General features: G+C 49.8%; 1 protein-coding gene across 1 annotated transcript in view; it reads left to right on the forward strand.

Annotated features, from left to right (window-relative positions):
* VPS45 (vacuolar protein sorting 45 homolog) overlaps positions 1-26,472 on the forward strand; it is a 73,013-nt gene extending 46,541 nt beyond the window's left edge. The window contains exon 15 of the mRNA XM_056137787.1: positions 26,104-26,472. Coding sequence (XP_055993762.1) covers positions 26,104-26,191 — 88 coding nt within the window. The 3' untranslated portion in view covers positions 26,192-26,472. The remainder of the gene's footprint in view (positions 1-26,103) is intronic.
* The last annotated feature ends 981 nt before the right edge of the window (positions 26,473-27,453 follow it).

A 27,453-nucleotide genomic window follows, 5' to 3' on the forward strand; every position in this document is an offset into this window, starting at 1 on the left:
GGGATCAGAGAGACGGCACAGAAGCTGAAGCGTTTATTTGCTTTGCCCGTGTCCTATTTAGATTCAATCTCTGAAGCCCTGCCAGGAGTGATTGCTAAGCACAGAACCAGGCGCAACCCTGCCCACCACTGGGTGTGGCCCCAAAACAAAAAAAAAAATGTCATACGTAAGAGGCCAGTGGAGATAGTATAAGGATTTAGGCATTTGCCTTGAATGTGGCCAACCCCAGTTCGATTCTCACCGCTGCATCTGGTCCCCCAGTACCAGGAGCGATACCTGTGTGCAGGCCGGGGGGAAACCCCAAGCAAGCATCATTTGGTTAGGCCCAAACCTCTCCCCACAAAAGAGTACATAGTTGAAGGGGATAGAAATCCTATCTCAAGTAATTCATTATTAGGAAAAATAGAACATAAAAAAAAAATGAATGCTTGCAGAGACAAATCAAGAAGTCAGTGATTTTGGGGTTGACAAAGAGAAGTTTATAGATGTTTTGTGGAAAGATGGTATATGGACTGGAGCGATAGCACAGCGGTAGGGCGTTCGCCTTACAAGCGGCCAACACGGCCGACCCGAGTTCGATTCCTCCGCCCCTCTCGGAGAGCCCGGCAAGCTACCGAGAGTATTCGATATGCCAAACACAGTAACAACAAAGTCTCCAATGGAGACGTTACTGGGCCCGCTCGAGCAAATCGACGATCAACGGGAGGGCCTTTTTACCTTTATGGTATATGGGCTAGAAGATGGCCTCGCTGGCAGGGCACAGGAAAGAGATCCAACCAGAGGCACAAGTTCTGAAAGACTGCGGGTGACGTGGAAAGAACAAAGGGTGGGAAAACACAGAAACAAGCCACTGAGAGAGATTTTTAATTTAAAAAAGAAAAAAAGGGGGCTGGAGTGATAGCACAGCGGGGAGGGCGTTTGCCTTGCATGCGGCCGATCCGGGTTCAATTCCCGGCATCCCATATGGTCCGCCGAGTACCGCCAGGAGTGATTCCTGAGTGCATGAGCCAGGAGTAACCCCTGTACATCGCCAGATGTGACCCAAAAAGCAAAAAAGAAATAACTAAATTAAAAAGAGAAAAAGGAGGTGAACAAGGGATCCACAAGGTGGGGCAGGATAGCTGGGGACGGGGCGTGGGGGTGCAGGCTTGGTGGGGTGAGTTGTCCAGCACAACCCAAGTGGGGCCAAAGGCATGCTCGTTCCCTGTGTCCAAGTTCCCTGGACAGTTGGAACGGGAGTGAGTCGAGTTCCAGAGAGGCAGAGGGGCGTGTGGGCGGCAGTGACACTGTTTGCAATGGGGGTGGGAGAGCACTGTAGGGGTACAGGCTCAGCGCCGCCAAGATGAGACTCAGGTACCTTTCAGCCCACCCCGTTTTTTTTTTTTTTTTGCTTGTTTTTGGGTCACACCCAGCGATGCACAGGGGTTACTCCTGGTTCATGCACTCAGGAATTACTCCTGGCCATGCTTGGGCAGCCCACCTCTTTTTATTTTTTTATTTATTTTTTTTTTACTTTTTATCTCATTCCTACTTTGGACAAACTGGCAGGCTATGGAATGTAGCCTGCCCACAGGGCAGAGTCTGGCAAACTCCCCGTGGCGCGCCCAATATGCCAAATACCAGTAACAATGATGGGTCTCGTTCTCCTAAAGAGCCTTGAATATAATCTCAGGGCTAGGATGAAGGAGACGTTACTGGGGCCTGCTCGAGGCAATCGACGAATAACAGGATGATTTGTGATTTGTGATTGTGATTACTTTTTAAAAAAATTTTTAATTGGATATCTGTGAGATAGACAAAGTAGTTCATAATTGGGTTTCAGTCATACAATAACTCAGCATCTGCCGCTCCACCAGTGTACATTTCCCACCTCCAATGTTCTCTCGTTCCCCACCACCATCCCTCAACCCCTAGCGCCTAACTCCAGCCTCCCTCTATGGGAGACGCTTTCCTTTCTCTCTCTCTTTCTCCGTTTCCTTTTATGCATTACGGTTTGCAATACAGGTGCTAAGAGGTCATGGTGTTTTTTCAGGGCATTCAGTATTGTTACCAGGACTCTAAGAGCCCACCTCTTTTTAAAGAATAAAATTCTGTGGCTTCTAGAACTGTCGTGGATGAGTGTAATGACAACAGCTAAGTTTAGGTTTTTTTCATCACCTTGAGCAAATCCCCCATCCCCTCAGCAGCAGGGATCTGTTTTCTGTCTAAGGATCCTCCCGGCCCAGACAGTTCATTCAAGCGGGTTCACAGAGGCCAGTCTCGGCCCAGTGGCTCTTTGTCTTGCTCTGACGTTTTCAGCGGTCTGCCTCTTTTTTTCCTTTGTTTGTGTTTTTGTTTTTGTTTTTGGGCCACGCCCGGCAGTGCTCCTGGCTCTGTGCTCAGGGATCACTCCTGGAGGGCTAGGTGGACCATCTGGGGTGTCAGGGATGGAACCAGGTGTGTCGTGTGCAAGGCGAGTACCCTCCCGCTGTGACATGGCTCCAGCCCCAACACTCCACCATTCTGTAGCTTGTAGCAACTCCTCATTCCTTCCCTGGCTTTGTACTGTGGACTGCAGGGATTCTCAGCACAACCCGTCAGACTGGCACTTTGATTTCCACCAGTCAGGGTCAGTAGCAAAGAATCAGGCTGATGGCCACTGTGGTGCGTCCAGGCTGCCATTGGCAACGCGGCCTTTTTGTTTCCTTGCTTGTTTTTGTCTGGGGGCCATTCCCAGCAGAGCTCAGGGCTTACTCCTGAATCTCTGCGTAGGAATCACTCCTGCTGTGCTCAAGAGACTCTGTGGAGTGCCAGGGATCGAACCCAGGTGGGCCACAGGCAAGGCCAGCGCCCTGACCACTGTTCTGTCTCCCCTGCCCTGGCTCTGGCTACAGACACATGGACCATTGTTTAAGTTGACAGACACATTAAATGCAACATGTAGCAACATCAACACTTGACTATGCATTGAGAGCAGAGCTGGGTGGGGGTTGTGGCCACCTTGGGTTTGATGCCTGACACCCCATATGGTATGGTCCCCCCAAACCCTTCAAAAGTGACCTCTGAGGACAGAAACAGGAGTAAAGCCTTGTGTGACCCCAAAACAAAACTAAACAGTGCAGTGAGGTACTCTCAACCCATGTTGGTAAATTGTTGTATCTTCTCAAAACAGTTAGACGTCATATGTTTAAAGTCATGGAGTTGATTTTCCTCAAGTGATGGAAATGTTCTTTGTGTTGACTGGAAGAAATGATTCCGCAACTGTGTATTTGTCACAATCATCAAAAGATACCCCCCCAAATTATTGTATCTTGTTGTCTATGAATAATATTGCAGTATACTTAATTAAAAGAAACAAAAGTACTGAGGCCATAGCGATAGTACATCAGGAAGTGCACCTGCTGTGTACACAGCTGACCTATGTTCAGTTCTTGGCACCACATACAAACCCTTGAGCCACGCCAGGCATAAGCCCTAGCAGAGTTGAGTGTGACCCCAAAAAGGTTAAAATGGAAGGGGGAATGGTACTGGGAATAGTACTGAAGATAGGGTGTTTGCCTTGCATGCAGCCGACCTGGGTTCAATCCCTGGCACCCCATGTGGTCCCCTGAGCACTGCCAGGAATGATCTTTGAGAAAAGAGCGAGAAGTAACAAAAAAAAAAAAAGTACCAAAAACAAAGTACTGCAATTTCAAACCAACACTTTTCCCTTAATATTGTCACAGAGATAAAAAGAATTTTAGGAGCCAGAGAGAGAGAGTGCAGGTACTTGTCTTGTTGGGACCTGCATGTGACTGCCCAAAGTATCCCACAAGAATAAGGAACACATCAGATCTCGAAACTTTGCACCAAGAACAGTGCCATTACATAATTCAGCAGCATGCATCTGTCTGATTCATTTTACTTAGAGTTTCGTTACCCATTCAGTATTGCTTAATTCTCCCAGATGTGTTTATTATTAAAGCTTTACTCTTTTTTTCGTATTTAAAAAAGCGTGTTTATTTTTTTGCTTTGTTTTTTGTTTTTTCATTTTTTATAATTTTATTTATTGAATCACCGTGAGAGCAGTTACAAAGCTTTCGGGTTTAAGTCTCGGTCATACAATGAAACACCCGTACCTTCACCAGTGCCCATTCTCCACCACCAAAAACCCCAGTATACCCCATCCCACACCCTCCCCCTACCTGTGGGGCAGATGATTTCTACATTACTCTCTCTCTACTTTGATCACATTCAATATTTTGACACCAGACCCAGCGTTATTATTTGGGATTTTACCCCAACACTCAGATCTGCTCAAAAGGCAACAGTAGACAATTTGTTTTCTATTGCTGGTTATGAATAACGTGATGTCGCATGGCTGCAGTAGTGGCTGCGCAATTTTGAAAATCCAAAATTTTAACACTTAAATCTGGAGGGATTCCTGCCAAAAGCCACTGGGTTTCGAGATTTGCTCCTGAGTCTCTGGGATCTTGGCCATTGAGCAGCTTGATCAGGAGCCAGAAAGGCCGTTCGTGGGCGGTGACTCAGGGTCTCATTGGGGTGGGGAGGAAAGGGCCGGCTGCACCCCCATTCGTGAGGCCCTGCATGTCTCGTCACTGCGGGCCCAAACCTGACTGTCCAATAGCCTCTGGCGGATGGCGGCCACTGAGCCGCCAAGGGGGAGCAGGCGGACGGACAGCATCCTTTCCCCCCTGGGGTAGCCCGGTGACAGTAACCTACTGCGGGGTCCAGACGCGTTTCAGCCAAAAGTCGCTGGTTTTCGAGATTTGTTCCTGAGTCTCTGGGATCATGGCCATTAAGCAGCTTGATCAGGAGCCAGAGAGCCCGTTCGTGGGCAGCGACTCAGGGGTCTCATTGGGGTGGGGACGAAAGGGCCGGCTCCACCCCCATCCCGTGAGGCCCTGCGTGTCTCATCACTGCGGGCCCAAATTTGACTGTCCAGTGGCCTCTGGAGGATGGCGGCCACCGGGCTGCCAGGGGGAACAGGCCAAGGCATGAAACCTATTCCCGCCTGGGGTGGCCCAGCACCTACTGCAGAGACCGGACGCATTTCTGCCAAAAGCTGCTGGGTTTCGAGATTTGTTTCTGAGTCTCTGGGATCATGGCCATTAAGCAGTTCAATCAGGGACCAGATGAGGACATGCCTCCAATTATATAGCTGGGCCGGAGGTGGTTTGTGGGCGTGTCTCCCACATACCTAACTTTTGGCCGTTTACTTTCTTGGTAAACTTTGCCCCAAGTTTTGGGGGTCTGGCCAAAGGCACAGCAGCAATTTTGGGGTATCTGGAAGCCTAAAGGCGCCATCAGGTTGCTAATGCACTCGCCTTACAGGTACAGATTGACCTGCTGGCGGCACCATACCCCCGGAATCACTGAGTTTTAAGGTTTTTATTGTCTCAAAATAATGAAGCATGAAATTTGACAGTGTGGCACTATGAATAAAAACAGCGAATGCGTTTGCTTATCGCGACTTGCCTCTGTTGCTACTGCTTCGGCCCCAGCAGAGCTGGTCAGCAAGAGTGACGTTCTTGGCAAGTATAGATTTGAGCTTGAGGAGGGCCACCATCTGGATTCTGTTTACCAACTTGAAGCTAAAAGAGAGTTGATAATATTCAACTGGACATCATCAATTTCTAACTAAGCAAGTAACTCGAGACTCACCCACGGTCTCTGGTATCCACAAGCTGGGGCTAGCACTGAATTATTTACGGGAAAATTAGTGTCTAGTGACTGTATGTGCATGTCACAGGAAGAGAGAGGGGGTGCTTTTCTTCACAAGGGGCATGACAGGAAGAGTTTGGAAACAGTCGGCGCCATTGCAGTTTTTGTCAGGTTGGCAGAGGGTGGGGGAGGAGGTTACTTTCCTTCATAATCAAAGTTCTTGGCACCCCAGGCTGTGGTGGGGTGTTTGCCTGTTGCTAGGGAGCCTTTGCTGAAAGCTGGTCTTATATAAGGTTTGTGCACAGAAGAGGGGGCATTGCCATGGGGACTCACATCCAGGCCCTCAGACATCAGAGGCATGTGCTCTGCACTGAGCCATGACTTGGACCCAGAATTTATAGCTATATTTATATGTTTATTGAACTGTGAAGTTGTGTATCATTCCTTCAAACCTGAATGAGAGTTTGGCCGGGTCAAATATTCTTGGTGAGGCTTCATTTCTTTTATTTATTTATTTTTTTTAACTGTATCCAGCCATTGACCTGGCCCAGAGGGCTTCATTCGATTTCAATACATCTGCTATAAATTTAAGGGATGCTCCTTTGTTTGTCATTTCCTTCTTTGACCTTGCTGGTGAAGTATTGTGTCTCTATCTATGTTATTCATTGTTCTGATTAGGATATGTCTTGGAGTCTTTTTATTAGGGTCTCTTTTAGCTGGTGCCCCTCAGGCTTCCTGGCTTTGGATGCCTGTGTTCTCCAGCTCGGGGGACTTTTCAGTGATGATTTCTTTAACTGTTACTGCCTGATCGGGGTTGTCTTCCTGTCCCTCTGGGACTTCAGTGATTCTTCTGTTGTTCCTCTTGAGTTCATCCCTTCCCACAGCCCTCTTCTCGGCTGTTGATTTGTTTTGGGTCTTTTTCTAGCTTCTGCTGTGGACTGGAAGTTTTCTGCATCTGTCTTCGAACTCACTGATTTTTGTCTTTAGCTACTCTTACCCTACCGTTGAGGACATCTGTGTTTTTTATTTCACCTACCAAATTTTTTAGCAATGACATTTCTGCTTATATGTATTTTTACAAAAAAAAAAACCCATGATTTACAAAGTCATTCATAATGCAGTTGTTTCAGGCGTTCAGTATCCCAGTCCCAAACCCTCCACCAGTGTGACCTTCCCTCCACCAGTTCCCAGTTTCCCACCCTATCTCCGAGACTGTCCCAAACAAATTTACATGATATTGCTTGTTCCAACAAAATGGAAATGGAATGATTATAAAATATACCAATAAAAATCAATTGTTGGTAATTATTTATCTCTCATAATGGTGTTACTAAGTAATTGGGAATTCACGGAGCCAGTTGGTGCCGGGTGAGCTTCTGTCTTGTTGTTTCTGCTCATTGAGCTTGATGGGCTCCTGTGCCCCTTTCCCATCTCATTTGCCATGCTCCTACTTGGACTGTTAGTACTGTGAACTTTGGAGATGTCACATATGCAGCGTGCGCGCCAGGTGCTGTGGAGCTGGGCCATTTACACGTCAGAGGGTGTCAGGTGGGGATGGGAGCTGCTGGGAGGGGGGTATGCCCGCCCCCATTCTGAGAAGAATCCCAAGTTCTCAGCCAGAGATCTGTCTACCTGGGAGGGTTCAGCAGCTCGGTGATTTCCGAGATGAGCTGTCAGGAGCTGGACCTGTGTCTGACATCTTTAAAGATTTTTATATCTGATAGAAAGACAGGCACATAAATTCATGACTCTAATAGGATTTTTTTTTTAACTAGGGGTCCAAATTTGGGTGTGCCCCCTGATTCCACTTGATTTGTGCACTAAAATATCTCTTTCACATGTTTGTTTTAGGGCCACACTTGGCAGTGCTTGGGGACTTCTGCAGGGGGGATTTATATATACTCAATTATTACAACTGCACATGAACAACCAGATAGTGTGTTATGACACATGAAATAATGTTTACTACGACAGTAACCTCCTTTGGGGGTTGTTTGAGGTGTGCCAGGGATGGAAACCAGAGCTCTGCTTTCAAAGAATGCGACCCAGCCCTCTGGGCCATCACACCAACCCTGCAGCATATAGATTATTAACTTTGTTGTGGGAGAGGGCTCTAGGGATGGGGGCTCGGCCTTAGGGCTGTACCAGGCGGTACTGTCTCTACGCTCAGGGGTCACTCTTGAGGGACTTGGGGGCCATATGCCTTGGCAGGGATTTAAGTAGGGTCAGCCATGTGCTCCTCCCACTGTCCTATGACTCCAGCCCCTGATCACATATTTTTAAAGTTAAAAATGTCTTTTGTCGGTGCATAGTGGGTCTTTTGCTTGCCGTGCACACAGCTGACCCACGTTCATTCCTGGGCACTCCTTATGGGCGTCCCCACACTTTAGAAGTGATCCCTGAGTGCAGAGCCCTGAGCACTGCCGGATGTGCCGCCCCCCCAAAAAAAAAATCTCTTACGTTGCAGAATGAATATCTGACCCTTGCAAAGTATGTGATACATCTAAGCAAAGAGAAGATGAAAGATTCATCCTGCCCTGCTTAGGGAGGTGTCAGCACCCTCATCCAGAGCTTTATAAGCCGTTTCGTTCTGGAGGAGGCCAAACTTGTCAGTGTTCAGGAGTTGCCCCTGGGGGAGTTAGGGGTCTCATACTGCTGGAGGCAAAACCAGGCTTGTCCTCGTGTAAGGTAACCTTAACTCCGCACTTTCTCTCTGGCCCCGTAAACTTTTTTTATTAATGTATTCACATATTTTTAACTAAGAGGAAAGACATACGTACTTTCAGTGAAAATATTAATTTATCATTTATAATAACTGACTGCCATTCTGCTGTCTAATTTTGCTGCAATTTATTAAACTAATCCCATGCAGGGGAGGGTTGGTTTGTTTTGATTTTGGTTTTTGGTCCACACCCAGCTATGCTCAGGGCTTAACTGGCCCCCTGGCGCCGTGTAATCCCATCAGCGGCCAAGACTCAGAGACCATCAAAACCAGCTCCCGGAACCATGCAGCCGCATTTGCGGCCGCGCGACATCTTATTATGACATCTTATTATCTCATTCCTACTTTGGACAAACTGGCAGGCTATCGAATGTAGCCTGCCCACACGGCAGAGTCTGGCAAACTCCCCGTGGCGTACCCAATATGCCAAATACCAGTAACAATGATGGGTCTCATTCTCCTAAAGAGCCTTGAATATAATCTCAGGGCTAGGATGAAGGAGACGTTACTGGGGCCTGCTCGAGGCAATCGACGAATAACAGGATGATTTGTGATTTTGTGTGAACCTTGGCTCTACCCTCCAGAATCACTCCTGCAGGGCCCAGGGTGCAGGACATTAAACTCACATCAGCCTGTTCAAGGTCAGCGCCCACCTGACAGCTGTCCTCTCACTCCAGCACTAATCCGTAGTTTTTTGGTTCATTCCATAAATAATTATTGAGCATTTACTGTATTCCAGAAGTCTTGTTGAGACCAGACACACCGTGGTGAGCAGAACAAATTCTCGTTTTGGTTATAAGTTTTCACTCCCATAAACAGTGCTCACGTCATAGTAAACATTGTTTTGTGTGTCATAACACACTTTGTCTGGTTGTTCACGTGCAGTTATATAACTGAGTATATAGAAATCACCAAACAGCTGCTTCCTTCATCACGTAGTTCAGCTCTTTTGCGCTTCACAATTCGAGAGTTTGTGATCCAGATATTCAGATGAAGAAACCGAGCATAGAGAAATGAACTAATTTGCCTTACGTCTTCCTATAGAGAAATGTGACGCAGGAATTCCTACTCAGACTTCTGTGATCAGTGTTAAGCGATGTTGAGATCACTGCATCAGAAAGTACAAATATTTTTAAGTAATAATTACTTTTCAGCAAGTGGTATCAGTTTATACCTTCACGTTGTTCCATTGCCAACACTCAGGGACTTGCTCCTGAGTCTTAAAAATAAACTTGGGGCTGGAACGCAGCAGGGAGGGCGTTTGCCTTGCACGTGGCCAACCCGGGTTCAATTCCCAGCATCCCATATGGTTCCCTGAGCACCGCCAGGAGTAACAACTGAGTGCAAAGCCAGGAGTAACCCCGCGCATCTCCAGGTGTGACCCAAAAAGCAAATAAATAAATAAATAAATAAATAAATAAGCAAACTTGGGGCTGGAGTACAGCAGGTAGGGCATTTGCCTTGCTAACCCGGGTTCGATTCCCAGCATCCCATATGGTCCTCTGAGCACCGCCAGGGGTAATTCCTGAGTGCAGAGCCAGGAGTAACCCCTGTGCATTGCCGGGTATGACCCAAAAATAAAATAAAATAAATTTTGAAATAAGGAGCATGGAGCAGAGCACCCGAGCTCTATATGCGGGACCCCGGGACCAGTCCCTGGCACCACCACACGGTCCCCGGAGTAGCCCCCGAGCGCCACCATCTATGACCCCAAAACCAAAAAAATGTAAATAGACTTAAACTTAGGGGCCCTGGACATAGCTCCAGTGGTGGGTGGTCTCAGGCCCTGGCTCTGTATGGTCACCGATCCCCTGAGTATCAGTGGGCAACCCCAGTACCACAGGACCAGCAACCCCAGAGGGCCCCCAGTTTTTTCAGTTAAAAAATACATGAGGGGGCTGGAGCGATAGCACAGCGGGTAGGGCGTTTGCCTTGCACGCAGCCAACATGGCCAACACAGGTTCGATTCCCAGCATCCCATATGGTCCCCCGAGCACCCCCAGGGGTAATTCCTGAGTGCATGAGCCAGGAGTGACCCCGGAACATCATTGGGTGTGACTACAAAAACCTAAAAAATAGGGACTGGAGCGATAGCGCAGTGGGTAGGGCATTTGCCTTGCACGCAGCCAACATGGCCGACCCAGGTTCGATTCCCAGCATCCCATATGGTCCCCCGAGCACCGCCAGGAGCAATTCCTGAGTGCATGAGCCAGGAGTAACCCCTGAGCATCGCCGGGTGTGACCCAAAAAGCAAATAAATAAATAAATAAAAAATACATGGGTGTTTTGGTGCCAGAGAGAGAGTTCAGCATGTCTGGCATTTGCCTTGCATGTGGCCAACCTGGGTTTGATCCTTAACACCCCATATGGTTCCCTGAATCCCTCCAGTAAAAATCCCTGAGTGCAGAGCCAGAAGTAAGCCCTGAGCACAACTGGGTGTGTTCCCAAAACCAAGTAAATAAGTTTTAAGACCATCCATTTGTATGAAGGAACTTAGCTTAAAAAGTTTTCAATTCAGAGGCCAGAGCTATCGCGGGGAAGGGACTTTCCTTACAGACCCAGATTGCTGACCCTGGTTCTACCCCTGGCGTCCCATGCGGTCCCTCAAGCGCCACTAAGAGTGATACCTAGGAGCAGAACCAGGAGTGAGCCCTGAGCATCACAGGGTGAGCCTCCTCAAAAATAAATAAATAAATAAATAAATAAATAAAAAGTTTTCCATTTTGGCCTGTTCTCTCAAGCTACTGTTCTTCCTGGAACACATCTGTCTCTTCTTGCTTGCTTCTTCAAGCCTGTATTCTCTCCTTTTTTGTTGTTTTTGTTCTTGAGTTCAGGTGCGCGGTGCGTTCAGTGGCCTAGAGCTGCCTCCCAGGCCTAGTCTGAAGAGGAACAAAGAGACGGGGACCCAGAGGTACATGGTCAAAATGGCCTGTTTAATTCCACAGCTGAGTAGCCTTTACAATCTTGAGGGGTTCATGTATAGGACTGCACGTAGGTGTGAGTGATCATTTCCAGAGGTAAAGCGTTTCGATGGAGGCGCTTCTCTTGCAGGGGATTAACTCAAGGAGATGCCCTGTCTCCCAAGGGCGAGAAATACTGCTTTTCTCTTTCCCTTGCTGCTAGCACATATTAAACAATCAAGTTTACTTCTTGTTAGTAGCCGCAGTTACTTGGAGAAACACAATAAGAGATTTAGAGTCCAAAACTTAGTTCTCTGAGGACAAGCAGAGGTTAAAAACTTCAGTGGCTTGGGGAATTTAGTAGAAAGCTTAAAGATAAACTCAGGGAAGTAAGGGTGCTCATACGAGCACTGTAAGTTTCCCTGAGGGGGGAAAAGGGGCGGTTCATTGATGAATCCTAAAGCAGTTGGTGTTAATATCCAACGATTTGTTGATTTTGTTCTGGGGCCACACCCAGTGTTCAGGGCTGTCTCCTGGCTCTGCCCTCAGGCAGTGCTCAGGGGCCCCTGTGAGATGCAAGGGATCCAGGCAGACCCCTCCCCCACTGTACAGTCGTTCCGCCACTTCGTGTAGTCTCTTGTGCAATGTCCCTTTCTTCTCCCTCTCACATCTTTCCAAGCTGCATTCAGTAAAAACTTCCTTGCTATTAAAAAAAGGGGGAGGTGGTTAATTCAGGGGCCAGAGAGATATTCAAGTGTGTAGTGCTCTTGCCCGGCGTGTGGCTGACCCAGGTTCAATCCCCAGCCCCCGTATGGTATCCCGCGTGCTACCTCTTGTAATCCCTGAGAGCAGAGCAGGAGGAAACCCTGACCATCCCCAGAAGTGGCCCCAAAGCTCAAAGCACACACGGAGAAGTTTTCAGTCCAAATTAGGGTAAAGAAAGACACGTAGGATTAAGCCGAGAGAGGGACAGACCAATAGGAGAGGGAGGGGGGGAGGAGAGCGCAGGCTGCTGGTCTGGCCTGGACTCCTTTGGCGACCCAGGCCCCTGAGGGCTCCGCTCCCCCCACATCAGGGGCTGAGCACTGCGCTCACACACACCGAGTTCTCTGTTCCCTCTTCTTTGGAGGGGTGAGAGGGCGTTTGGGCCACATCCAGCGGTGTTCAGGGATTGCTCCTGGCTCTGCTCAGGGATCGCGCCTCACCATACCCAGAGACCCTGTCTGGTGCCAGAATCGACCCAGGTGCGTCAAGTGCAAGGCCAGCCTCAGCCACAGACTGGCTCTGCACACCACTTACTTCCCTTGGCTGATGCTGGTCAGAATGATGTTACCATCTTTTTGCATTTTCAGAAACTGTTCTTACCCCTTGCAAGATGACAGACTAAGCTTTTTTTTTTTTTCTTTTTGGGTCACACCCAACGGTGCTCAGGGGTTACTCCTGGCTCTGCACTTAGGAATTACTCTTGGCGGTGCTCGGGGGACCCTATGGGATGCTGGGAATCGAACCCGGGTCGGCCGCGTGCAAGGCAGATGCCCTCCCCACTGTGCTGTTATTCCTCCAGCCCCAGAATAAGCCTTTTTCTGTGGCACATCCACATCGTGCGTATTTGCTACTAGAAGGACAGGCTCGAAAAGCTGCTTCATGGTCACGAAGCGGCCGTTTCAGGCTGTGTCTGCATCTCTGCTACCGTGTTGTTGTAATCGAACAAATACTCTGAAAAGCTGTCCAGTGGCTGTTCCTGGAGTGATGAAAACAGAGAGATCCGGGTACTTCTGCCCAAACCGTGGCCCCCTGAGCAATGCCTGCCTCCCCCCCTGCCGCCCCCCACCTCCTACCACCACTGCAGCAAAGGGGAGGCTGGTTCGTCTCTTGGACCTTTGTAGTTGACCTTTGCTGCCCTCTGGCCTTTGAGTGGCCACACGTTGCAGCTATTAGGAGCGGGAGCTGCAGAATGCCTGGTTCCAGTTCAGTGTGGAGTTGGGGGCTCGGTCAGGGGACACCGTGATGCAGTGGATGGGGCAGTATCAGGCACCAGGAACACCAAGCCAGGTGTGGCCCCCCAAAAAAAATTGCAAAATTACAGTTTTGCGTTGGCTGGAGCGGTAGCGCAGCGGGTAGGGCATTTGCCTTGCACGCAGCCGACCTGGGTTCGAGTCTTCCCTCTCGGAGCATCCCGCCTGCAAGGCAAAGCCTGGCAAGCTCCCCGTGATGTATTCATTATGCCAAACACAGTAACAACATGACTCACTGGTACCCGCTCAAGCAAATTGATGAGCAAAGGGAGGACAGTGCTACAGTTTTGCTGTGTGTCCACTGGTATGGCCTCAGGTGAAATATTTGGGGGGGGGGGGGTTGGGTCTTGTTTTTCTCCTCCGTGTCACTGTGTGAGTGGCCGCTGCAGAGGAGGGAAACAGCCACCGAACACTGCTGTGTCTTGCTGTCTGAGAAGAGACCCTGCCACAGGGCACGCACAGTGGACCTGCCCTGCTGCCGCCACCTTGACGTTTATATTCCATGAATTTGTACTGCGTAAATATCGGAGGGAAGTAAAGCTGAAAAGACTCATTCATCTTTGGGTCCGAGAGGGCTGGAGCAAGCATGTGCTCTGTATGCAACAGAAAAACAAAACCCTGGGTCTCTGGCCGAGGAGAGGCCCCCAGGGGGTGCGGCACGAGCTTCCCCTGTGGGACCCCCAGGTTTGAGCCCCAGCACCAGCCCAGCTGAGGCCAGAACAGCAGCCACGAACAGGATACCTCCCCCCGCTCATGGCCGTCACGATCCGAGTCCCTTCAGAACCCGACTCCACTGAGTTCGGGAGGAGATCAAATCCCTCTCCCCAAGGAATACACGGTGCAGGCATAGAGTCTGCCTTTGCGGTGCTGTGAAGAGATTGAAGTTAGTGGCCCTCCTGTTTCTGGTCACCTAAAGTGCCTCCTTGAGACCTTTAGAATCAGTGAGAAATAGATTGTGTGTGTGTGTGTGTGTGTGTGTGTTTCTGTGTGTTTGTCTGTGTGTGTCTGTGTTTGTCTATGCGTCTTATATTTGTGTGTGTGTGTTTCTGTGTGTCTGTGCCTGTCTGTGTGTGTCTGTGTGTTTGTCTATACGTCTTATATTTGTCTATATCTTTGTCTGTCTATGTGTGTGTGTGTGTCTGTGTCTGTGTCTGTGTGTATGAGTGTGTGTGGTATCAGATATGGAACGCATTCCTCATACAAGCAGGGCCACGTGCCCTAGGCCAGCCCCATGTCTTTAACGAGCAGCCACCCCCCCCCCATTTGTTTATTTAATCTGTATTTGGTTGCTCTGACCAATTATTGAGCTGCCCCAAAACGAACAAAAATTATAGCCACATAATGAACTGTCCCCACTCCAAAGGCTGGAGAACCACCCCTCACTGGCTCTGCCCAGGCTCCGTCTCTGTGTCACCCGTGTCCCTGCACCAAGACCCCAGTCTAAGGTCCACGCTCTGACTGTCCCCATCACAGATATTCAAGTTGGGTTTATTGCTTTGTCTTGTTGACCGTAACTGTTGCTTCTGTCAAAGAGCAGCAAGAAGAAATGTGAACCAAGGGTGTTGCCAAAGGATTCATGTTTTCTCGTTTGACGGCAAGGACACTTCACTGACGAGCCATTTTTATGCAGGGCAGCGTTCAAGACTAAAAATCCAAAGACAATAATGTGACAGTCTCTTTGCTGACCAGAGAGGGAATTTGTTCAAAACTCTGTTTCTGAAATTTGGATTTGAATCGTCTTAGAGACATATTTTAGGATTTCTGTTTCTTAGCATTTGGGGAAATTCACAAGGGCACAATCAAATAATTTCACTGCTGAATACCTCAAAATATGCTTCTGTCACCATTTGAAATGTCCCTTTAGGGCCAGAGAGATGGTACAGGGGTTAAGGCACTTCTCTCACATCCTTTTGACCCCCAGTTGAATCCTGACACCACCTCTGATCACCAAGTCCCACCGGGTCGCATGCCTGAGTACACAGTCAGGATTAGCACCTGGCCACTGCCAGTATGACCCAAAAACCAAAACTAAAACGAAAGGAACTTTTTTGTGCCTTGTATGTGTGAGTACCTGGTACTGCGATAGTAATAATAATAATAATAATAATTAAATAATAATAAGGCTTAAGTGCAGCGTACAGTGGGTAGGACACATGGCTCACATGCAGCCAGCCAGATTTGATCTCAGGACCCCATTGGTCCCCTGCACGCTGCCAGGAGTAATTCCTGAGTGCAGAGCCAGGAATAATCGTGGGTTATGTAATAATATTGATGATGATGAAGAATTAAAGGGCCTTTGGTGAAAATTAGCAAAGGTTTTTTTTTTTTTTTTTTTTTGCTTTTTGGGTCACACCCAGCGATGCTCAGGGGTTACTCCTGACTTTGCACTCAGGAATCACTCCTGGGAGTGCTCGGGGGACCATATAGGATGCTGGGAATCGAACCCGGGTCGGCCGCGTGCAAGGCAAACACCCTACCCGCTGTGCTATTGCTCCAGCCCCAAAGTTACTCATTTTTAAGACAAAACGTCAAATCTCCGAGTCAGCTATAAACCAGTACACCTGTTCAGACAACACACTTTTAGAACCAGTCAGTTATCCTCTTCTGTTGTTTGGCATCCTTGGGTACAAACATTTGAGAAACGTTAGTGGGGTAAATTAAACAGAATGAGCCCTGAGTAGAAATCCTTCATTCTGGCCACGTCCTGGGGAAGTGCTTCGCGGAGCAGACAGATGAGTGGGGTCTCCAGCGGAAGCAGCCCCCACCATGGAAGGAGCAGGCCGGGTGGCTCTCAGCTGGGCAGCCCAGAACCCTCAGACCTGGCCTCTCCCATGGCTCCTGGCAAAACTGCGACAGGTGGGAGACCAGAGAGATAGGATAGTGGGGAAGGTGCTAGGCTGGCTGACCCCAGCACCCCATAGGGTGCCCTGAGCCCTGGCAGGAATGAGCCCTGAGCACAGAGCCAGAGAAAGGCCTGAGAATAGCTGAATGTGGCCAGAAAAAAAAAATGTTGAGATGGGCTGGAGAATCAGCCCAGCAGCTGAGCGCATGCTTCTGCACGAGGAGGCCGAGGTTTGATCTGCAGCACCACAAGAATTCCTGTGTGTACGTGCTCACTCAGCCCCTGTCATTCAACTTTGACCATTTTTGTTGTTGCTGTTGGTTTTGGTTTTGGCTTTAGGGTCACTCCCCGTGGTGCTCAGGGCTTAACTTCTGGCTTTGCACTCAGGGATCACTCCCAGTGGGCCCAGGGGACCCTCTGGCGTGCTGAGGACTGATGTGATGCCAGGAATCGAACCCAGGTGGGCCACATGGAAGGCAGGCGCCCTCCCGCTGTACTGTCACTCCAGCTCCCAGTCTCTTGACTTTTAAATTTTTTTATTTTGGGGTGTGGGTAGGGGCCCTCTCACCAGCTAAGGGCGTGGGGTGTAGTGCTGCGCAGACTCTGGAGCGGGGGGCGGGGGGGGTCCCTTGGGCCCCTGGAAGTGGGCTCCCAGGCAGCAGTTGGCCAGTGTGAGGCAGCACCGTCACCCTCGTCCTCCCTCTCAGGTCCCTGTGACTTGACATTCCCTCCACCAAGAACTCCCCAGCTTATCTCTCGGCCCAGAGTTCGTCAGCCGGCACAGGGAGTTTTGGGTCCAGACAGTGCTGAGCAGGGGGCAAGGACCGTCCTATGTGTTGCAGGGGGTACTGTGGCAGTGAGGCCTCTGCACACAAGGGGTCTGCAGGGTCTGCGGGTGTGACACTGGGAGGCCAGGACCTGTGGCTGTGACACCAGGAGGCCACCGGATCCGTGGGTGCGACACTGGAAGCTGCAGGATCTGTGGGTGCGACAGCCTGCCCTCTGGACAGTGCCCAGGGCGAGCGGCGGCCCTGCTGCGGCCCCCCCCGCCGACGCCTTCCTCCTCAGCTCTTGTCTCCTCTTCCGGGAGCCGCTCTCCACCTGACGTTTCTCCTGGAATGTCTAAAAACCTCTGTGATGTGATCAGAACCCGACGCCTGCTCGTCTTGTTGTCTGTGGAATAGTTTCTGTCACATTGGATGCTGCTGCCAGGTGTGACGTGGTGTGTGTGCCATCCATCGTGCTGTTAGGTTTTAGTAGTCTGTTTTATTTCATTTTGTTTTTTTTCTCTGCTGTTCCCTATTGGAAAAAAATTTCGTGAGGGCTGGAGCAGTAGGACAGTGGGAGAGTACTTGCCTTGCATGCAGCTGACCCAGGTTCGATCCCTGACACCCCATATGGTCCTCTGAGTCCTTCCAGAAGTGATCCCTGAGTGCAGAGCCAGGAGTAAGCCATGAGCATCACCGGGTGTGGCTAAAACCAAGGGGAAGGGGAAAAAATTCTGTGAGGGCACTTTCTTTTTTTTTTTTTCACTTATTGTCGAATCCAGAGCTCCCTGAGCATGGCCTAGCATTCAATAGGTGCTCAATAAATGCTTGCTCAGTTGTCATTTCCAGAAAATGTAATGGAGGAACGACATGGAAAATTGAGCTTTTGTATTATTGAAAACTTGTACAACCTGAATGTATTCATATATTACTTGCACCCTCAAAGCAAGGGTTATACACGAGAGGCCCTGGTTTAACATGGTCCCCAGAGTACCACAAAGGTGTGGCCCAAAATCCAAAAACAAAAAACAAAAATAGTCACCCAAATAGCCCATGGGCACCCTTGGAGACCTCATGTGTCTGTGAATGTGCGTCCCCAGAGCACAGCTTCGAGGGCTGTCGCGGACCATAGCAGTGACCCAAACTCTCTGATTTAATAGATCACTGTTATGTACCTAGAGGAAATGTATGAAACCCTAGCGCTTCCTAGAGCCTGGCATGAGAGCTGAGTTTATAAAGATGCAGGATTCCAGGCCAGAGAGACAGCACAGTGGGGCGGGCGCAGGCCTTGCACACAGCTGACCCTGGGTCAGTTCCCAGCACTGCCTGGAACAACCCCGAGGCACCTTTGGGAGTAGCCCTTGAGTCCTAATGACTGTGTCCCAAATAAATAAGTAATTAAGATGCAGAGTTCCACCAAATCAAGGGCAAGAGGGACAGCGATGCCTTCCAGGCCAGCGCCCGCTTGGCTAGTTTCAGGAGCTCTGAGACACCACGGTGGCCAGAGTCAAGCCTGGCCCCTTTCTGAATGTCCCTCGCTGCCCTCCCCGCCTCTGCAGCTGGCGTGGCAATAGGAAGAAGCTTAGGACTTTACTTCAGCAAATCACCTCAGGAGTGGGTTTTTTGTTTGTTTTGTTTTGTTTTGTTTTCTTGTTTTGTTTTGTTTTTGCTTTTTGGGTCACACCCGGCAATGCACAGGGGTTACTCCTGGCTCTTCACTCAGGAATTACTCCTGGCGGTGCTCAGGGGACCATATGGGATGCTGGGAATCGAACCTGGGTCAGCCGCGTGCAGTCGTGCTATTGCTCCAGCCCCTCAGGGGTGGGGGTTTTTCTTTCTAATTTTCTCCTTATTTTCTGGGAAGTCTTTTCCATTCTTTTCTTTCTTTCATTACACCACTCCTGGATTCCCTGGGTTTTTGTGGTTCATTTCCCCCCCAGGGTTTTTGAAACAGACTCCAGTGTTGCGTCCTTCTGGAGAGTAATGAGACAGGAGTATCCTGCAGTTGTTAGGTAGCTCAGTTAAAAAATTAGTTGTTCAACAGAATCACTATAAGATGTCCAGACATCTTATCAGGACATCTTTTTATGACATCTTATTATCTCATCCCTACTTTGGACAAACTGTCAGGCTACCGAATGTAGCCCGCCCACAGGGCAGAGTCTGGCAAACTCCCCGTGGCGTACCAAATATGCCAAATACCAGTAACAATGATGGGTCTCATTCTCCTAAAGAGCCTTGAATATAATCTCAGGGCTAGGATGAAGGAGACGTTACTGGGGCCTGCTCGAGGCAATCGACGAATAGCAGGATGATGAAATGAAATGAAAAAAAAAAAACAGAATCACTTTAATAGTGAAAAATTTAAGTGCTTCGAGTGTTAATCTCCAGTACCTTACCAAAGACATTTTTAATAGTTGTTTTATTTTTATTTGGGGGCTGCTCTGGCCTAACTCCTGACTCTGCACTCAGGAATTACTCCTGGCGGTGCTTGGGGACCATCTGGGATACCGGGGTTCAAGCCTGGGTCAGCTGCGTGCAAGGCAGGAGCCCCCTGCTATACTGTCTCTCCGGCTCTCTATCTCTTCCCAAATACTTCGAAGTGAGGAACCTTGCTCTGAGACTTTTGGAAGTTGGCCTTTTAAGATCAGGGTTTTGGGGACATGGGGAGAGGGTGCACCACCCTTGGTGGGGCTCAGAGACTGCTCGTGGCTCTGTGCTCAGAAGTGACCCTTGGTGTTGCTCAAGGGACCATGTGCAGTGTCAGGGTTGAACCCAGCCAGCTGAATGCAACCCAGTGCCATAGTCTCTGTTCTGTCTCTCCAGCCCTTCAAATCAGGCCTTTGTTGTTGCTTTTGAGTGCTCAGGACTGACTCCTGGCGGACTAGGGGACCCTGTGGGGTGCAGGGGATTGAACCGAGGTGGGCCACATCAAGGCAAGCAAGCGTCCTCCCTGCTGTACTGCCGCGTGGCCCACAGTGCCCGCCTCTTACTGGAAGCCATAAAGTTGTATTCTGCTGAATTGAGAAGGATCATAGTTACGGGGATTTTTTTTTCCAGTTTATTCCCATTGTTTCAGGTCCATATCTGGGGCAGATTTTGGGTCTGCTCTGAGCTTTCTGCACAGGGACACCCCCTTGGGGGTGGCCTGGGGGCTCCCCGCGGAGAGCCATGCCAGCCAGCCCTTGTCCCTCTCCCCGAGCAATAGTGCTTTTTCCGTGGGACTGACTTAAAATAAAGCCAGGAAAGTCATTCTTGTTGTTGTTATTAAAGAGAATCTAAATTTGGGGTACACAAACCAATATGTTCGTCCTCCATGATTTTAAAAGCATCCTGCAGTGACTCATCACCGCCCCAAATAGAGATTTCTGAGGTCACAGTGGGCCTCAGAAGCAAAATTAGCTGTGGCAGATACAGTGTTCCTGCCTTGAAGTAAAGAATTGGGAACCGTGTTGATTCCCAGAGGAGACTGAAGCAGGCTCAGAGTCTCTCCTTCCCTGGGCACACAGTCCTGGGCCCGGCAGGAATCGGCTTCTGGGGTATCCCCTGCACTCCCCAGAGCTCTACTTTGGTTTTTTGGTCTTGTTTTTTCAGTGTGTGTTCAAAAAATGTAGGCGCGTGCTGTGTGCACTCAGTGGTCCAGAGCTGCTTTCCCATCCTGGCCTGCCTTCACTGCCGACAGACGCATAAAGGAGGGAACAGGGCCACCAGGCTGGTTGGTGATCGGTGGCCATTTATTCCAGTATCTGTCCCCATTCCAGACTCACTCCCCTTCCAGTTTCACTCTCTCCATCCAGTTTCATCTCTGCCCCATTGCAGTCTTACTCTGCTCCCATTCCCCTCCCCTAGCATTAGTTAAGAGCAGAACATCAAAGGTTGGGGGTAGCAGTTACACATAGGTGAGGTAGAACAGTCAACCCTTCCTTCCAGGGAAGCTCTTCTAGGACAATATCTCATCCCGGTAGGAGATCCACTCAAGGGCAGGAATCGCATCTAAGGAGTATTAACTTTCCCTTACTCTCCTCTTTCCTTAGCCGGTTTTCATCTAAACAGTCATCTTAAATTTACTTCTTATAATATTTCTAGTCGGGGCCAGAGTGATAGCACAGCGGGTAGGGTGTTTGCCCTGCATGTGGCTGACCCGGGTTCGATCCCCGGCATCCCATATGGTCCCCCAAGCACTGTCAGGAGTGATTCCTGAGTGCAGAGCCAGGAGTAAACCCTGAGCATCGCTGAGTGTGACCCAGAAAGGGAAAAAAAAAAGGTATTTCTAGTCATTTTGTATGGACACAATAAGATTTACCAAGCTTAAAGGGTGGCTCTTCCTGGGACATCTCACTATATATCCCAGACTATAGTCCTGAGGCCAGATTACTCCTTCCTAACCCCAGCAGGGCCCTTGTCCAGTTACGTCTTCTTGGGTCATGACAGAGTTTGTCCATGACCGTGCTCTTACATATAAGTTTTATGGTACTTGCCTGCCCCTTTTCGATGCCCAGGTAGCTTACAGCTTGCCCTGGACCCATCTAAGTTCCTTACCAAGGACCCTCCTTTTGGGGGTCCATGAACTAAGGGCAGCTGAGACTTAAGTCGAGTAAATATGACAGATGTCCAGGAGTGAATATTATTTGGAGTCAATTAACTCTCAAGAAACAAGAGCATAGAATCAGCTGTCTTCCTGCACAAAAAGGACATTGCTCTAAAGTAAACTGCAGAGGACATAAGGGGAAGAGAAAAGTAATATTTCACTTACAAAATCCAGAATCCTCTGAGGAATCTGACTTTACAAGTCACAGGGTCTGATTAGGGGAAATAAGTGATTAACAGACAGGAGAAGTTAAAGATAAAATACTGAGGAAATAGCACTTTGGGAGCATTGTGGTAGGTATTTATTACTCAATGAACCTAAACACCTAGATTTTACTCACTAAATCTAAATTCCTTTCTCCTAGGAGGAGAAAGGACTAAACAATGTTATCCAACAAGTCACCGTGAATTACAAAGTTATTTGTGATTGGGTTTCGGACATCCAGCATTCCAGCACCAAATCCTTCACCTATGTCCACTGCCGTCCACCAGTGTCCCCTGTTTCCTCCTTCCCCTCACCCCACCTCTTTGGTAGGCTCTTTAGAGGTAAATTCTTGGCACTTTGGCTTACAGTAACGTTCCTGACAAGGGTTTCATGCTCAACACTCACCAGTTCTCAGCCCCCTCTCCTGAGTGACCACTTGCGTCCACCATTGCTGTGCTGGTCCCCTCCCTGTCCCGTGTCTCCCACGCGGCCCTGCCCCACCGGTGACCTGCTTCCTACTTGAAGACCAGTTTTCTTGCTCTTCGTTTCAGTTGCCTCTGGGTGCTTGATACTCCCCTTCACATTTTCTTCTACCCTGCAAGAGGGAGATCTTTCTGTGCTGGTCCCTCTGACTCGGCACAGTCAGAGATCCATCCGTAGAGAGGATTGCGTGACTTCATCTTTCCTTTCAGCCAGGTAGATTTCTACTGTGTAGGTGTGTACCGTAGTTTCTTTATCCAGTCTTCTGTTCTCAGACACTAGGATTGTTTTCCAGGTTCTGACTACTGCGAATACTACTGTGGGTCTCATTCTCCTAACCCTGAAAGAGCCTTGAATATGGCACTTTTTTTAAAAATCTCAGGGCGAAGGAGACGTTACTGGGCGATCGACGAACAACAGGATGGTCGTGATCATGATCGTGACTACTGTGAATAGTGCTGCAGTGAACATCGATGTGCTGATAGCTTTTCATCATGTATTGCTCAGCCCCCTGGGTGTATTCGCAGAAGTAGTGCTGCTGAGTCATGTGGAAGCCCAATTCCTAGTTTTTTGAGGAAGGCCCGTATTGTTTTCCAAAAAGCCTGGACCAGTCGGCATTCCCACCAATGAACGACAGTTCCTTTCTCCCTCTGTCCGCCCCAGTGCTGGTTGTTCTTCTTCTTTTTTTTTTTTTTTTTCATGAATCCCAGTCTGTGTTGTGAGACGCATCTTACTGTTTTGATTTGCATCTCCCTGATTAGTGATTTTCTCATGTGCCTCTTATCCGTCTGCATGTTTGCTTTCACGACCACCCTGTTGTTCGTCGATTGCCTCGAGCAGGACTCAGTAACGTCTCCTTCATCCTAGCCCTGGGATTTTTTTAAAAAGTGCCATATTCAAGGCTCTTTCAGGGTTAGGAGAATGAGACCCATCATTGTTACTGGTATTTGGCATATTGGGTATGCCACGGGGAGTTTGCCAGACTCTGCCATGTGGGCAGGTTGCATTCGGTAGCCTGCCATTTTGTCCAAAGTAAGAATGAGATAATAAGATGTCGCGCGGCCACAAATGCAGCCACGCGCTTCCAGGAGCTGGGTTTTATAGTCTCTGGGCCTTGGCCATTGATGGGATTACACGGCACCAGAGGGCCAGTTGGTGGGTGTGACCCCTGCCTACTGGAATTTGGAGGATCTGGGTGGAGGATGCTCAGCCCCGATCCGAGCAGGCTTGGAGATCTCAGCCCCGGGACCCGCGTGCCTTTGTTCCTCGGCCAGTACCTTCATGTGTGCGGAGAGTGGTCTCAGCATGGTGGTGGCTGGTTCTGGAGGTCTTCAGCTGCCGGAGCCCTGGTCGGGGCGGGGAGGGAAACTCAACCCGCCCCCCTCCAAGGGGCCCCGGCGAGGACAGCCAGGCGCGGAGGCAGGAGACTCTGCATGCTTGCTTTATTTTTCATATTTTGGTTGGGGTAGTTTGGCCAACCTGGCAGTGCTCAGAGCTTCTCCTGGCTCTGCGCTCAAGGATCACTATGGTGGGGTTCAGGGGATCATATACAGTGCTGTGGTGCCAGGGATCCAGCCCAAGTGAGCAAGACAAGTGCCCTACCTGCTGTACTATCGCTCCAGCCCCAAGAGGTATTTTATAAGTATGGGGTGAGGGGCAGGCCACACCTAGAAGTGCTCAGGCATTACTCCCAGCCCAGTGCTCAGGGGCTGCTCTTAGCCCAGTGCTCTGGGGCCCGTGAAGTTCCCAAATGAAAGCACATGAGTATGTCCAAGCAGATGCTATCACTCAGGCCATCAGCAGTCCTGCCATCAGTGCTCCTGTGCGGTGGCCTCAGTCTCCGTTCTGAACCCCATCAGGCCAGCCGAGTGGGTCTCACCCCAGCCTGGAGCTCAACTCTGGGCCACTGGGAGCTCCCACAGCACCTGCTTCCTGGAGCTAGTGGCCACTAGGAAAATAAAGTGATGGTGCCTTGGGAGTGGTTAGCTCAGCCCAGAGGATCTTGGTAAGCAAGGCGTCCTCAGTCTTTCAAGCTAAAAAGGATTTCCTGGGGCCAAGCCAGGACAGCCAGGAGGGCACCTGTCTCACACATAGCCAGCCAGGATTCGATCCCTGGTACCCCGTATGGTCTGGTCCCCCAAACCCACCAAGAGGGACTCCTGAGTGTGGAGCCAGGGGTAAGCCCTGAGTGCTGCCAGGTGTGGCCGAAAAACAAACAAAAAAGGATTTTCTCCTCCGAGTAGAAGCTGGCTCTGCACTCAGGCACAAACACACCCAGGAACTGCTCGGTGCCCACGGGCCTGGCATCTGGAGCCTGGGTCTGAATGCCAGTGGGGCAGCCAGAAAGCCAGACTCCGGAGTGTGCTGGCCTCATCTTTCCAGTGAAGATGCAGTACCCCTTTCCCAATCTCTCTCTCTCTCTCTCTCTCTCACACACACACACACACACACACACCCCAAAATGCCGGTACATGTATAAATTTACATTTACATCCATATGCACATGAAGGCTTAAACTAAATGCAAATATTAGTTATTATTGGAACACATACTAAAGAGCCTTGGGGTTTTTTTTTTTCTTTTCAGGCTTTGGGGCCACAGCTGGTAGTGCCTGGGGACTGTCCCCACCATGCAGGGCGTCTAGCATGCAAAGCAGGGACTCTGGCCCGTTGAGCGTCTCCCCCAGCCCTTGAAGTTTAACCTGTGCATTACCTGTAAGCATGCACAAGGCCTTTAAGTGGAAGTGGGAAACTGCGATAGGATATAATTTGTATTTTATAAAAACCAGTAAGGGGGCAGGAGCGATGGCACAGCGGATAGGGCATTTGCCTTGCACGGGGTCGACCTGGGTTTGATTCCCAGCATCCCATGTGGTCCCCCGAGCACCACCAGGGGTAATTCCTGAGTGCATCGCTGGGTGTGACCCAAAAAGAAAAAAAAATCAGTTAGGCCACAGAGCTCGTACAGGGGTTAAGGCGCTTGCCTTGCTCGCAGCCAACCTCATTTCAATCCCTGGCACCCCACAGGGCCCTCCAGTCCCCAAGCACTGAACCAGGAGTCAGCCCTGAGCACCTCCGGGGTGGCCCAGAAACAAAATAACTTTACTGCCACTTAGAGTAGATTGGATGAGGACGAAATTAGTCACGATACAAGTTCTGCACCGCCTCAGGAGCACAGAAAAGATGCTAAGAGGAACCGCAGAGGAAATGTGAAAGGGCCAGAGTCTGGACTTGGCATGCAGGTGCCGCCTGTCCCCAAAGCAGTGCTGAGAGCAGTCCCGTCACCACAGCCGAAAGAGGTGCTGGTATAAAATCATTCTGTGTTCCCAACTAGAAACTTCCAGCTTTAAATAATAATGTCCCCAGATCTTGAAAGATGAATGGGGAAAAAAAAAAAAACAGCAGTATTGTAGCAACAGGGCGCTGCTTTTCACACTGCCAGTCAAGTTCAAAGCCCAATTCCTAGCACACCCTATGGGCCCCTGGTCCCGCAGAGAAGTGGTTCCCCCCACGGCAGAGCCATGAGTCAGCCTCCTAAGCTTCATGGCCCCCGAACCAAACATACATGTACAAAAAGAACAACAGGAAGTAGTGAGGGCCCTGGGCCGGCACCCAGAGGACCTCCTGTGCGGGCAGGTTTTCTGGCCGCTCTCCTGGCTCTGAGTCACAGTAGCGTTCTGTCTGATTGGCGTGTGATGCACGAGATCTTTCTTTTTGTTTTGGTTTCTGGGCCACACCCGGCAGTGCTTAAGGCTCGCTCCTGGTTCTCTGCTAAGGGATCACTCATGGCAGGGCTTGGGGAACCATATGGGATGCCGTGGAGAGAACCTGGGTTGCCTGCCTGCAAGTCAGCGCCCTCCCCACGCTCCTGTCGCTCGGACCCACGATGTTTTCTTTCCAGAGCTGCTTCTGTCCTGTCCATAACCTCCAATCTCCTGGTCAGTTTCCTAGAGGAGGTTCTAGCCTCCGGACTGCACAGCTCCAGCCTGGAGAACGCTCCCGTGACCCCGAGGTCGGCCAGCCGAAGGTGAAAGTGTGCAGTGGCAGGAGAAGGGCACAGAGCTCTCCGACTCTGGCTTCGCCGGCTGTCCCCACTGACCAGGTGTGCAGCAGAGCCGCCCTGCTGGCCCCATCCCCAGGCAGCTGACTCCTGGCCTGGCCACACGGAGAGTGACCGGGCAGAGCTCTGGCAACATCCAGACCCACGGGCCACTCGCCTCACCGTCTGTCTCTCCAGGAAAGCATGCCTGGTGCACTTCGTGTTACAAGCCACACCAGTTCCCGATGAAGCTTGCTGGGATCCTTAATAGAAGACAAAGGTTCTCAGCAGATCGGAAAGTCGGGGAGCAGTCACTCAGTGGACTGATCATACAAACAGTCGCCCTTCTCTTGATCTCTTCCATGTCCTGTGACCACATTCCTGTGCATCTCATTTCTGAAAAATCATCGTATTTTCTGAGAGCCGCCGAAATGCTGCTTGTCCCTCCACTGTCATTTTGTGGCCCTGAGGAATCGTGTATGATGACAATAAACATTTTGTGAAAAGAGGCAAGCGATTGTGTTGTTTCTTGGGGATTGGTGGCTGTCTGGGGGTTCATGGGGACAGGCCTCACCTGGATCCTTTCTTCTCTTTCTTCTTCTATCGAAGCAAACCACATGTTCCGGGGGACAGTGTCTCTCCTTGAAACCAGGGGCAAGTGATGATGTCATGAAAGCCAGGAAATTGTGTTATCGAATCATAGTGACTCACAGTGGCACAGGGACCTGGAGAGAGTGGCTCAGGGGTCACAGACATGTGCCCAAAGTCCTGAGTTCAGTCCCCAGTACCAGCTGCCCTGGCACCCAGCATTACTTAGCTTGAATTAAAAATTCTTTTTTGATCTTTTATTTTTTGCTTTTTGGGTCACACCCAGCGATACTCAGGGGTTACTCCGGGCTCTGCACTCAGGAATTACTCCTGGCGGTGCTCAGGGGTCCATATGGGATGCCGAGGATTAAACCCAGGTTGGTCGTGTGCAAGGCAAACCACCCTACCCACCGTACATATACTTTTTAACCTCGCTGATTTTGGGATGCGGGGGATTCTGTTTACACTCCTTGGTGCTTGGTGCTTGCTATGTGCAAGGCCTTAAAACCTCTATACTATTCTCTCCAGCCCCTAACCTCACTTTCATGTGAGAAAAGTCCTCAGGTATCAGCCCAGATTCACAGTTACATGTTAGTCTCTTCGTGGCTCAGTGAAACAAGAATCATAAAATAACAGAGGATTGTAAGGATTCAGTGAAGTAAGATA

The sequence above is a fragment of the Sorex fumeus genome, unplaced genomic scaffold (assembly GCF_029834395.1).
Source record: "Sorex fumeus unplaced genomic scaffold, SorFum_2.1 ptg000001l, whole genome shotgun sequence".
Lineage (NCBI taxonomy): Eukaryota > Metazoa > Chordata > Mammalia > Eulipotyphla > Soricidae > Sorex > Sorex fumeus.